This window comes from Pelophylax lessonae (genome assembly GCF_965119305.1).
Source record: "Pelophylax lessonae genome assembly, chromosome: 3".
NCBI lineage: Eukaryota > Metazoa > Chordata > Amphibia > Anura > Ranidae > Pelophylax > Pelophylax lessonae.
The window spans coordinates 235,709,326-235,723,273 of record NC_138770.1 but is presented as its reverse complement, the minus strand read 5'-3'; the positions used below and the strand labels follow the sequence as shown (position 1 = coordinate 235,723,273).

The 13,948-nt window shown below is 42.2% G+C and overlaps 1 protein-coding gene across 3 annotated transcripts in view; it reads right to left on the bottom strand.

Annotated features, from left to right (window-relative positions):
• Positions 1-13,948, bottom strand: part of MED12L (mediator complex subunit 12L) — an 837,051-nt gene that overhangs the window by 667,506 nt on the left and 155,597 nt on the right. For all 3 annotated transcript variants that reach the window (XM_082251515.1, XM_082251517.1, XM_082251516.1), the window contains exons 13-14: positions 4,242-4,368; positions 2,031-2,239 (exon numbers count right to left, since the gene is read on the bottom strand). In XM_082251515.1, the coding sequence (XP_082107641.1) occupies positions 2,031-2,239; positions 4,242-4,368 (336 nt within the window). The remainder of the gene's footprint in view (positions 1-2,030; positions 2,240-4,241; positions 4,369-13,948) is intronic.

The following is a 13,948-nucleotide window of genomic DNA, read 5'->3' as shown; positions in this document are numbered from 1 at the left end:
GAGGCACTGAGGGGGAATCAACTGACAAAGTGAGTAAGTAATTGCCAGTGCAATTGATCCCATTCTTTATCATTGCTGCCTCTTGCTGATCCCATCCCCCCACCACCACCACAGATTTCATCCTTGATGGGGATGGGCGGTAGGGATATGATTTATGATAGGGGGGATGGGATCAGTAAGAGGCAGCTGTGGTGGTGGGGAAGGATGGCACTACCACCTCTGTTGATCTCACCCCCCCACCACTACAGCTGCCACTGATCCCCCCTAACAACTACAGCTGCCACTGATACCACCCCTCTCACCACCACCACTGATCCCACTCCTCTCACCACCACCGCTGCCACTGATCTCATTGCCCCATCACTAGTGCCGCTGATCCTCCCTCACCACCACCGCTGCCACTGATCCCACTCCTCTCACCACAACCGCTGCCACTGATCTCATCGCCCCATCACCACTACCGTTGACCACCCCTCACCACCACAGCTGCCACTGATCCCACTCCTCTCGCCACCACCGCTGTCACTGATTTCATCCCCCCTCACCACCACTGCTGCCACTGATCCCCCCCTCACCTCCACCGCCGCCGCTGATCTCACCCCCTCACCACCACTGCTGCCACTGATCTCACCCCCTCACCACCCCTGCTGCCACTGATCTCACCCCCCTCACCACCACTGCTGCCACTGATCTCACTCCCCTCACCACCATCGCTGCCACTAATTTCATCCCCCCCATCACTGCTGCCACTAATCCCCTTCTCACCACCATAGCTGCCACTGATCCCCCCCTCACCCCCACCACTGCCACTGATCCCACCACCACCGGTGCCACTGATTCTACCCCCCTCACCATCACCACTGCCACTGATCCCACCCCCCTCACCACCACCACTGATCCCACCTCCCTCACCACCACAGCCAGGAACTGAAAACTAGTGGGAGGGAGTGGAGATGGAGCCAGTAGCACTGCGAGGAAGGGTGGGATAATACAGGGGGCCCCTGGGCAAAGGGGAAATCTGATCATGGATAGGAGGGGGTGGACAGTTTGGAGGGGGGAAATTGGAGGAACCAATGCCCTGTATGCCTCTCCCTGCAACAGCTGAAAGCCAGCAGGAGGGGGAGGAAGAGAAGCCAGCTTTTAGCTGCTGCAGGAAGACCCATATAGGGGATTGGTTCCTTTTTATTCCCCCCCTGTCGCACCAGTCAGCCCCCTTTTCCATGATTTGATTCCTCCTGCTGCCCAGGCCCCCCGGCTGAAATGATGGGGCTTGGGCCCCGTACAGGAGGCCCTACTCAGCTCACTCTGTTTGGCCCTGCTTCTTAGCCGGAAAGTTAGCTTCCTTCCTAGAAAATGAGGTTTCGCCTAGGGTGTCAAAAATCCTTGCGCCAGCCCTGTATATATATATATATATATATATTATAGGACTTACAGGCTAAGATAGAGTTTATAATAATAATAATTTCTGTTATAGACCTTATATTGGTTTTACTTTGAACAGTATGTTGTTAGTAAACAACAATCAGGGATTCTGCGAGAGCAGGATTATACTAACATGAATTTAAAGTGTATCTCAACTTAAAAAAAAAAAATAGCAAATTTAAGATACAAGTCAAATCTTAGGCTAGCTCTGCAACAGAAATTATATTTTTAATGAGATAATCTCTAAGTGTTAATTACTCCTAAAGGGATGCCGATCCTGCAATGTTTCTCATCAGAACACCTGGTGATTATAATGAACCAGACCCTCCGATTTAGAATCAGTCAGCAATGTACTGTAAATTGGTCAGTCAGCAGGAAGTTGTTTTTTTTTTTTCGCCAGAAAAGTGTAGGTACTTTTTAAGGGTTGAAGAACTGCTAATGACATGAATCACTCAGAGGTAAACTTTCTCCAATGTTTACTGAAAGTGAAAACATAAAAAAAAACAGTACAGTAAAGAAAGAAATGTAATGTATAAACATTTATGTGCTGTTTTTTAGGCTTTTTTTTTTAAGAGCAAATATCTGCTTATAAAAGAAGTTCTTCTTACCTCCAACTTGGCACTGAGATCTTTAGCATAATGGTCATCTATATGTTCAACGCTGGGTGAATGGGATCTGTTACTAGCAGACAAGTCACCACGCGATATCAGAGTGCACATATAAGCATCATGGGAAAATATATCATGTCGGATGAACTCACAAAATAATAACACCAAGTTAACAAACTCTACTTTTTCATGTTCGTTGTTTGGATCACCTTAAGAAGAAAATAGAGAGGTCTATTAAAGCTGTGATCTCCATACTCCACTATTCCGCAAATACTAAGTCCTGCAGCAGTAGAAAAAACACACAGACCCAACAGACCAGGTTTAATGCACTTTCCTTCTTTATATATATATATATATATATATATATATATATATATATATATATATATATATATATATATATGTATATGAGCTGTTTTACCTGCTTTTATCTGCTAAATTGTTTGTGATTTTGTTCATCCAGTTCTGATATTTACACATCTTTATCTCACAGTCCAACCCTGGCTGACAGGGTGGGATACCTAATTTTAATCTTCTGCAGTAAAGAAACACTTACAGGTTGTGTCACTCCCCCAGCCTGTAAATAGACAGTGAAAGGAGTAGTAGGAGAATATGCTTACCTCTCTATCACCCTGCTCCCAATGCTCTATCACCTTGCTCTCTTCTCCTACAGTATTAACATGTCATTAAAGAGCATGTTCCCTGTTGGCATATGAGCACTGCAATACAACTGACTCCTTGCAGTGCTTCTCCCTCTCCCAATTTGAGCTCTGCTGTATAAGGCCTTGTGTTCACACTTGTGTCTGGGGGAGGGGCAGTAAAAATATGCAGTTAAACCACATTTTTATTGACCCCCAACTGCTCCTTAAGTTTCAAAGTCAGTAAAGGGGTGTGGAGTTATGCTGTAGCAAACATTATTCCTACTGAAAATTATGCTGAAATTATGCTCAGTAAAAAGTGCCCCCACTGAAAATTACGCCAGCCTGATGTGACCCATTCAACTGAAAAAAAGGCAACCCGTAAACACCTTTCAACAACTATTCAAGCATGAATCACTCTTCAGAGGGCAATACTTGTGTAAATAAGGGATTGCTGTTACAAAGTCAAATTCAGGTACTTACATTAAAACATATATTTAATGATGTTCGAATGAATATATGGCTGCAATACTTTGTGTCTTTAATATCTGACTTTAGCCTAGCTTTAGATTATAATACTTATGGCAGTCTTAGAGCTGTTTAAGTGTCTGTTGCAAACAAATGTCTCCCAAGAAAACAGTTTACTGTTATTTTATATGAAAGTGGAATCAGCATTTTACTGTACACTGAAGGCAATATGTAAAGGTGGTTTTGGAAAGGACACAGAGGATGTAGTCAACCTGCTGAATGCCTCATAATTTTTATTCTGCCAATCTTTACAGTTGTCAGTACTCTTACATTCCAGTTGGCCCTGATTCCATGACTCTGAAAATGCATGTTGGTCTTATTTACTGTAAGTGCCAGCACCTGGCAGATTACAATGGGGCTATGGGAAAACAGGTAAATGCAAAATTGAACTGCATCTAGGTGTATGGTTTTAACTGCCATAGTTTTTTAAAATGTGAAACTTATACACTTTTACAACACTGCACAGTGAGGAAGCTCACTCAGATAATTCAATTCCTTGATCAGTACTTTATAAATTAGGAAATAAATAATGTGACAAATGTTTAAAGCACAAGAGTTTAAATCACAAGGTGAGCTACACATTATTTAAAAGGTAAAAGAGTTTACATTTGCATATTTCTACTGTGTATTTTAGCGGTTTCAAACAACTGGAAAAAGGCTCTACCTCCACCCATACATCATGTTCCATCTGCAGGGTATACTGGTGCCTGTTCAGACTCCTGTCAGCCTCTCAATCATCCAAACAAAATGAAAAAATGGTTGTCATTCTTCTATAGGTCTTTATTTCTTCTCTGGCTCACATACAATGCATAGCAGAGGTGCTAACACGCTTCAGCTGCCGTGGCCTTACTCATAGCTTATTTTAGCTGTTTGTCTGGAGCTATGCTTTAAACGGGCCATCTTTACAGGGAAAGTTGCAAAGTTTACAGTTTTACATTAGCAGTTCACAACCACCTTTGTTACCCGGGGTTGCTCTTTATCGATTTATTTGGCTATTAGGCTATCAATTAAAAAACAAAAAAGGATGTGGCATCACACAACTTACTGAGAGATGGAGCTTGAGAATCTAAAAATCGAAGCAGCACATTCTGAAAAACAGGTAGGCTGGATCCTGGAAGAGAAGCTGAGGAGATTGATTCCTTCTCATCCAGAACCTCCGACTCACTACATCTCTGTGAATGATAGGAAAAGTGACATCTTGTTTAAACCACAACATTAGCAAATAATAAGTCTTCAATGCATACAGAAATCACCATTACTAAATACATGTATAAAATATAGCACTACATGGTGCCAGATACCAAAAGTATAGCATAGTGGCCCAAGATGTAGTTTTGACCTTACATTAATAACATGTCCGAAAGTAGAGTTATGTGCATTTATCTACAGCAACTGAGCAAGTTATCAGAAGAAGGAAAAAAAATAAAGCCTCTAATTTGTAGCTGTGGGTTAGTGCTTTATATACCGTGCCTTGCGAAAGTATTCGGCCCCCTTGAACTTTGCGACCTTTTGCCACATTTCAGGCTTCAAACATAAAGATATAAAACTGTAATTTTTTGTGAAGAATCAACAACAAGTGGGACACAATCATGAAGTGGAACAAAATTTCAAGGGGGCCGAATACTTTCGCAAGGCACTGTAAGTATAAAACCTATGAGGGTATACTATCTTGCATATTGATGGTAATATACTAAAAAGAACATTATAATTCTGTTTGGCCTTGGGGAAAAATTCAAGGGGGGAGAGTTACTAAAGCTGGAGAGTGCAAAACTGAGTGCAGCTTGGTATAGAAACCAATCAGCTTCCAGGTTTTATTGTCAAAGCTTCATTGAACAAGCTGAAGTTAGAAGTGGATTGGCTACCATGTACAGCTGCACCGGATTCTGAGTGATCCAGTTTTAGTAAATCTCCCCCTTGGTCTTTAAAGTGTTACTAAACCCAGGACCCTGCAGTCACTATATCTGGCCTCCCACAGTTCACAGAACAAGGACATGCAATTATTTTAGTAAATATAAACTGCTAAATACCTTTTCTCATCAGCAGTATATAGCAGTCTTGTGACTTCTATCAGTGTCTGGCCGAGCACTGGTTAAAGCTTGTAGGAGGAGTTTTAATTCTCCTTTCCTATCAGGATGCAGGACCCAAGACTGTGCCTGGACAGTGCTGGTTGGTATTGTGCTGATCACATGCACCCTCCCCAAAAAAAAAAACCTCTCTAGCAATACACACCAAACTAAGAATGTGCAGTGTTTGCAATGTTATCCAAAGTTATCCAATGCTCTGTACTATCAGCAAATGGATTGGGAACTGTGAAAGGAGGGGAGGATAAGAGAAGACAGGATCAAGCAGCCTTTTTACACAATGCAGAGGATTAACCCCTTAGGTTCCACAGAGATTATAACAAACATGCTTTACTGCATATACAGACTGGTTTTATGGTTGTGGCTTTAATAACACTTTAATGTTCCATAAATTTTCAGTTTCTATAATTTCCAGTTCGTATTTACGGACAATGGCAATCAATTCAAGTTGAGCTCCACTGAGTCACAAGGTAGATTTCAATTATGGATTTAAACTAATACCAGGCATGTGAATTCGAAAGAACATGTTTATATAGAACGTTATGCATAGAATAGATTACAGTACAGAAACAGAATGTATGTGTGTGATACCAGTGGATTATTTATGATGATTTCTGTTTAAAGACTAGAAGCCAGAATTACAATAACCATCACCTGATGACATATGCCTGACCTCACACATTTCCATCTTCTGAGTGTGCCATGTGTAAAGTTAAGCAGTGGGAGAGGCAGAAAATGTCAGCAGTAAGGTCATGTCTCACCTCCTGACTAATGAGTCTGGCTCAGGTAAAGTAGGTAACACTAAACGAGGACAAAAATAAATATTTCATATATAAGCCAGTATAAGTATAATATTTTAGGGCCAAATATACAAAATTCTTGCGTGAGTCCAGTCATGACTAGTTTTCTCTAAACATTTCAGCAACAGTTATATTAAAAGTTCCTTGGTCCTTAGAACTTCCAAGGAAATAAAATGAATAGGTTATTTTAGGCTTCTCCTATCCAACACCCAATTGGAAAGTTTTTACTCTATGGTCTTAAAGTGTATGCTTCTTTACTTTTCCATTTCAGCACAGCTTAGCAGTTGCACAAAAAGAGTAGCGTTTTCATTCAAGAAACAGAATGAAATGGATAACTTTTGTTAGTAAACGTAGTATATTATTACCACAATTGAAGTCAGATTATTAGAATCCCAAAAATGAGTCATACTAATTACAATCCCAAAATACTCAACCATAACACTGGAATTTAATATTTACAGAGCAGCACGCTGTTAAAACATGACGGGGATTGAACAGTGTTTAGATTACATTTTAGGCAACTGCATGACCATGCCATCAATGTGGTCACAAGTCAAGTCGCAAGCAGCACTCTCGTCACTTTCCAAATTACACAGAAACCTTTGCCATAATGATGCTTGGGAATAAAGTTACCAAGAGCCTTTTATAAAAACATTTCTAATAACAAACCCCCACCAAAAGCACTACTGAAGACTGATAAAAGAAATATATTTTACACCAAGATATGTTCAAACGACAGTTATGGGAAGTGAGGAGGGAGTTACTGAGAACCGTCTAACTTTGTTTATACATCTTTTCTTACAGAAAGACAAATTAAAGGAAATACAAGATTCCCAAATTCCTAAAAGATTGACTATAATAATAAAACATTTATCCTTCCAGGAAAATAATGGAAAGTTTTATTATGGGAAACACACGCACACACTACTGTGCACAAATTTTAGGCAGGTGTAAGAAATGCTGTAAAGTAAGTAGTAGTATATATTTTTGATTATTTTTATCAATTTACAAAATGCAAAATAACAGGACAGAAAATTAATCTAAATCAAATCAATGTTTGGTGTGATTACCCTTTGCCTTCGAACCAGCATCAATTCTTATGATGCCCATACACTAGATGAAAACCTTTCATTTGGACAGTTCATTTACTTTTCGTCCAGTTAATGGTGACAAATTGAAAATTGGTTGTGAGGTTTTTGAGACAAAAAAATTGAAGGAAAAGTTTAAAAAACTTCTGCCGAATGGACGATAAATTGAAAGGTAATGTGTTTCTCGCCTGTTAAAAATGAAACTGTTGCTACTCGCATATGTGACTCAGAAGCAAAGAATGAATGAGAAACAGGTTCATTTACTTCCCTTGAATAATTTATAGTTTAAAATTTAGGTCATTAAATGATGGCAATATCGTTTTCTCCCACGACTGTGTGTTGCTTTCGAACACTATGTACACTTGCACACAATTTAGAGATTTTGTAGAATTAGAGTCAGATGTATAATACCCTTTATACCAAGTAAGTGCTAATGATCACCAATGTCATATGTAGGTTGAAACAGTCATTAACTGAAACAGAAACACAAACAGCTGTATAGGAGGCTTAAAACTGGGTGAGGAACAGCCAAATTCTGGTACTAAGGTGAGGTTGTGCAAAGACAGCTTCATGCCACAGACCATACACTATGGCAAGACTGAGCACAGCAACAAGACACAAGGTAGGTATACTGCATCAGCAAGGTCTCTCCAAGGCAAAGATTCCAAAGCAGATTGAAAGCAATTTATAAATATCTCAATGGTGATCTCGGCATAGAAAAAAAGCTATTCAGTTGTAGGGAGTGCATGAGGACTCAAGGGCATACATTGCGATTAGAGGAGAAGCGTTTTAACCTCAGGCAACGGGGGGGGGGTCTTTACTGTTAGAGCTACAAGATTGTGGAATTCTCTACCACAAGAGGTGGTTTTTGCGGGAAGTATGGTGGCTTTCAAAAGACTCTTAGATGTACATCTCAAGGATCAGAACATTCAGGGGTATGTGAGATGATTACGGCCACACACACCTACACAGGTTGAACTGGATGGACTATTGTCTTTATTCAACCTCACCTACTATGTAACTAAGTAACTATGAAATTTCAAGATGTGCCTTTCAAGCTCTTTTGCACAAAGCACAAACAAGCACATAGAAACTGGAAATTTTGAGGACTGTACATGCAAAAACCAAAAATACGTCAAATCTTTGGGCCCACCTAAGAGTTCATCATGTTGAATTATATCATGCAGCACAGAAAAAACAAAATGAATCACAAGGTGAAACATCACTATCCCTGGCTTCAATAACATATGTTTGGAAAAAAAAAAAACAGGTGGCTAAAATCGGATGGAAGATCCCAACTGCTGGACAGAGTAAACACAGAGATGATGGTCACTGATAACCAGCCATTTACAATGGTGTCTGACTCTGGATTGAAGTGGTTGATGTCCATAGTTGAGCCAAGGAACACACTGAAGAGTGACAAGTATTATCAATCCAAAATGCTGGGAAAGATTCACCAGAAGGTCGTTGATGAAGTAAAGGCTATGCTGAAACCAGAGAATGCTGGCAACTCACTCTCATTCACAACTAACTGCTGGTCAGGACAAACAGAATCACTAATGAGTCTTACATGCCACTTCATTGACAGCGGATGGACAAGAAGGCATTTGGTGTTAAATACAAAAGTGATGCAAGGATCCAGCATTGGGGAGTACATTAGAGAAAAGTTTCCAGGCATGCTAGAAGAATGGGGAATCATCAAAGACCGAGTGATGCTTTTGCTTTGAGACAGCAGAACGAACATGGTGATGAGACTTGCTGAAGTGTCAGACCTCAGTTGCATGGCACACACCCTCCAACTTGTGGTAAATGATGGTCTGTCAAACCAGAGAGCTTTGCTTGACATAATTAGCATGCTGAAAAGGTGAGCAGGCCATTTCCACCATTCAATCCTTGCCAAGCAGCGACTGAGGTGCATTCAGGAAGACCTTGGCTTACCCAAAAACAACTTGATTAACGCTGTTCCAACATGATGGAACTCAACACTTCACATGCTGTAAAGAATGCTGGAGCAGAAGCGAGCATATATATGCAGGTGAATATGGAGGATATTCTTGTCCTACTGCTGATCAGTGGGACATTGTAGCCAATGTCATTGAGACCCTCCTCCCCATAGAAGAAGTGACAATAGAGGTGAGTCATTACGACTCATCTGTGTCATCTGTCATCCCATGTGTGAGAGTGCTGAAGATGCTTCTTCAAAAGAATGAAGGACCCAACACATGTGGCACTAAAACATGTAGGCAGGCCATGAGTGACAGCCTCGCCAAACGTTTTGAGATGCATGAAGAGAATAAAAATGTTGTGCTTGCATGTCTTTTAAATCCTCGATACAAGAACCATCCTTTCTCTACTGATGATGTATTGGCCAAGGCAAAACAATGACTGACAGAAGATATTCAACAGGAGATGCAGGAGGTTCCTGCCGAAAAGAAAAGTCAAGAAGAGGAGGTTTCTAAAGTGGAAGAGTAGGATGCTTCAAAAAGAGAAAAATGTCCAAAAAGACAATGGACAGAAGAGAAACTTCATCGTGGTCGAATAGATGCCATGTTCAATGTTTTATTGGGGCCTCATGCGGAGGATTCTTCTGAATCTGCAATAATGAGCCTGGATGATGAACTTCATCTCTATTTGAAGGAACCAGTAATTGACAGAAGAAGTGGCGATCCTCTTCAGTGGTGGAAAGAAAATGAGGCACGCTACAGAAGACTTGCGTTTCATGCTAGTAGAGACCTTTCTGCTCCTCCTTCCTCGGTACCAAGTGAGCCTGTTTTTAGTGAAGTGGCAGCAATTTATGAAAAAAAGAGAAGCCGTTTAACTGGTGAACATGCTGAAATGTTATACCTTCTACACCTTCTGCATAATATTGTTCTACTTAACTGGGAGTATTGAAAGTGTAGTAGTATAGTACTAGTGTTCACTCCACTCCAATCTATTCCACTGTCTAGCTTTAGTCCAGCTTTTTTTCTAGCAGTTTTGCACTGACTGCAGGTAGTGATTTATAATCATTGCAGCAGTAGTCCACTGACTCCTCCAATCCACTGTCTAGCTGTTTGTTGTTGTCTAGCTTTTTTCTAGCAATTTAATTTGCACTGACTGCAGTAGTGATTTAACCACTTTAAGACCGGAAGGATTTACCCTTAATGACCAGCCTTATTTTGCGATTCGGCACTGCGTTCGTTTAACGGCCAATTGCGTGGTCGTGCGACACTGTACCCAAATAAAATTGATGTCCTTTTTTTTCCATAAACAGAGCTTTCTTTTGGTGGTATTTGATAACCAGTGCAATTTTTTTTTTCTGTGCTATAAACAAAAAAGGAGCAACAATTTTGAAAAAAAAATATATATATATTTTTCACATTCTGCTATATGACAATCTCAAAAAAAAAAATGTAAAAATCTAATTTTTTTAACATTTTAAGCCAATTTGTTTTCTGCTACATATTTTTGGTAAAAATTTGCAATAAGCATATTTTGATTGCTTTGTGCAAAAGTTATTTCGTCTACTAACTACGGGAAAGATTTATGTCATTTTTTTTCTTAATAGTAATGGCAGCGATCTGCGATTTTTTGCAGGACTGCGACATTGCCGCAGACAGATCCGACCCCTAACTGATATTTTTGACACTTTTGGGGGTACCAATGACATTACTACAGTAATCAGTGCTAAAAATATGCACTGTTACTGTAATAATGACACTGGCAGGGAAGGGGTTAACCCTATGGGTGATCAAGGGGATAAATGTGAGCCTAGGGGAGTGATTCTAACTGTGGGGGGGCCTCTTGCTCTCTGCTGGTTCCCGACACTCCGGATCCCCCTCAGCTCAACTCAGCACTCTCTGGATTCTCAGGCAGCACCCGAGACATCCGCTTCCTCTGACAGGAGGAGAGACAGCCGTCCTCTACCTCCTGGGACTCTGCTTCCCGCCAAAGACTCCGAGTCACGCACCTTACCAAACTTATACCCACTCCCAGAATCCTTTGCGGCAGAATCTGCCTTCTGGGGTAGTTACAAGCCTGAATGCGTCCCTGATTGGGTTTCCTCCACTGCCCTATAAAAAGACTCTCACAGAGCCAGTGGGGAGACTCCCCCCTCAGCATACACACCTGGAAGCCATGACACCCTACCATTATTATTGGCTGTGTTTTATAGCAGAAAGTAAAAAATATTATTATTATTTTTTTTTTCAGAATTATTGCTAATTTTTTGTTTATAGTGCAAAAAATAAAAATACCACCAAAAGAAAGCTCTATTTGTGGGGGAAAAAAAGAACATCATTTTTATTTGGGAACAGCGTCGCACAACCGCACAACTGTCAGTTAAAGTAACGCAGTGCAGTATCTCAAAAAATGGCCTGGTCATTAAGGGGTAAAACCTTCCGGTCCAGAAGTGGTTGATGGAGTTGTAAAGTCAGAAGTTTTTTTTATCCTAATGCATTCTTTTCATTAAGATAAAAAGCCTTCTGGGTGTAGCTGCCCCCTTATACTTACCTGAAGTCTATCTCTGTCCAGCGTTTGTCCTTGATTTCCTCGGGCGTCTGGGACTCTCCATCTCCATCCAGATTGGCTTGGACACAGCCTCGGTGCCATTGGCTCCTGAGGCTGACAATCAAAGTCAGTTAGTCAATCAGGAGAGAGAGGGGCGGGGCCGAACAGCAGCTCTCTGTCTGAATGGACACACGGAGCTGCAGCTCGGCTCGGGTGCCCCCATAGCAAGCTGCTTGCTGTGGAGGCACTCGACAGGAGGGAGGGGCTAGGAGCAGCAACGAGGGACCCAAGAGGAGGATCCAGGCTGCCCTTTGCAAAACCAACTGCACAGACGAGGTAAGTATAGCATGTTTGTTATTTAAAAAAAAACAGGACTTTACAATCACTTTAAAGGAGAAGCTTGTACTGCATGTCTGCAGATTGTAGAAAAGGAATACCATGCTGTTAGACTGCAGATGCCCTTTTCAAGGTATGTTCCTGTAGCACTGCCCCTTAGGGGACTGCTGAGAATTACACTTTCTGGATTCCCCTGGGTTACCCTTAGCAACTGACAGCAGATAATTAGCATTGAAAATCCGTGGCTCAGTCAATAATCAATCCAGGGGATGTTGGTTTTTGTGTTTTTTTTGGAACTGGGATAAGAGAAAGGATGAGTGGGATACTCCAACTATGAACTATGCAGTGGCGGCCGATAGGGGGCGCAGGGGCGCCGCCCCCCCCCCCCCCTCCCCCCATCATCTTAAAAAAAAAAAATCATCAAAAAAAATGACCCCATGTAGTCCACTATGGGGCGCCGGACTTATTGCTGGCTATGGGGGGGGGGGGGTTTGGCATCCCACATGGGCCCAGGCAGAGGTGAAAAAGAGGACTTGAGGAGAGGAGCAGGCAGCGCGCCGTGGACGTCTGACCTGTGCCATGCCCTTACCATGACCTGTGCCATGTCTGTACCATGGCCTGTGCCATGCCTGTACCATGACCTGTGCCATGCCTGTGTCATGACCTGTGACATGCCTGTACCATGACCTGTGCCATGCCTGTACCATGACCTGTGACATGCCTGTACCATGACCTGTGCCATGCCTGTACCATGACCTGTGCCATGCCTATACCATCACCTGTGCCATGCCTATACCATCACCTGTGCCATGCCAATACCATCATCTGTGCCATGCCTGTACCATCACCTGTGCCATGCCCTTACCATGACCTGTGCCATGCCTATACCATCACCTGTGCCATGCCTGTACCATGACCTCAAAGTCACGCAATTTTTTACCGCGTTTTTTGCCGTGAAGCAATACCTATTACATTTTTATTTTTGTGCCCCCCCAAAAAATTTTGAGCACCAGCCACCACTGGAACTAGGCACAATCTTGAGGTCAACTAGCTGTAGTGTGCATAGTGAAGATAGATATTGTGTTCCTGCTTGAATTATCCTTTAGGGTTCTAACTCGGCACCCCCTTACTGACTTGCTGTGTGTGCTGACACCTGTACACTGACTCTCCACTGGAGTGGTCCCCTTCCTGGGAAGACCCCTGGCAAGCTTACCGGTACTCACGGACACTGTTTTTTCCAAGGTTGCTCTGCCTCCAACTCCACCAGTCAGCTTTCCTGGGCCTCCTGGCTCAGCTCCACACTCCTGGCTCACAAGGCCGATGGCCTGTGACCACCATCCACAGCAGCAGAAGGAATGTCACCTTCCTTCTGGGACCTGGCTCCCCGCCCAAAGATGCCCTGTCACATGTGCCCTTGGCTTTTATAACATATCCCAGGATGCACCACTGTTTGTGCCAACCCACTGGGATAGTTACAAAAGCCTGTGTGTCACTGGCTGGGTTTTCTCCACTGTCCAATAGGCTCCCTTATTGGATACAGTGGAGACACTCCCTCAGACCAGATGAATCACACCCTGGGCACATGCAACAGGCATAACTATTAATCAGGCTCCCCTGATAAGCAGATGGAGACACGAGGCTTTACCTACCTAGCACCTACCTAGGAAGGTGCTACATTCCATTCTATCCAGCCAGTTGGAGGCAGCAGGATTATCAAAAAAATGAGTTTCTTTATTTGCAGCAATATGAAGCTGGGCTGGATAAAGCATGGCATAAGTGACATAAAATCTTCTAAGGCACTTTTTAACATCTGTGTATTTGGCCTGTCGTCGCTGTACGTCCGCAAAAAAATCAAAGTAGAATGATTTTCTCTTGTTGTTTATCCTCATAGCTTCACCGGTCGTTCTGGCTTGGTACAGAATAGCATCACGATCTTTGAAGTTCAGTAGCTTAAACAGA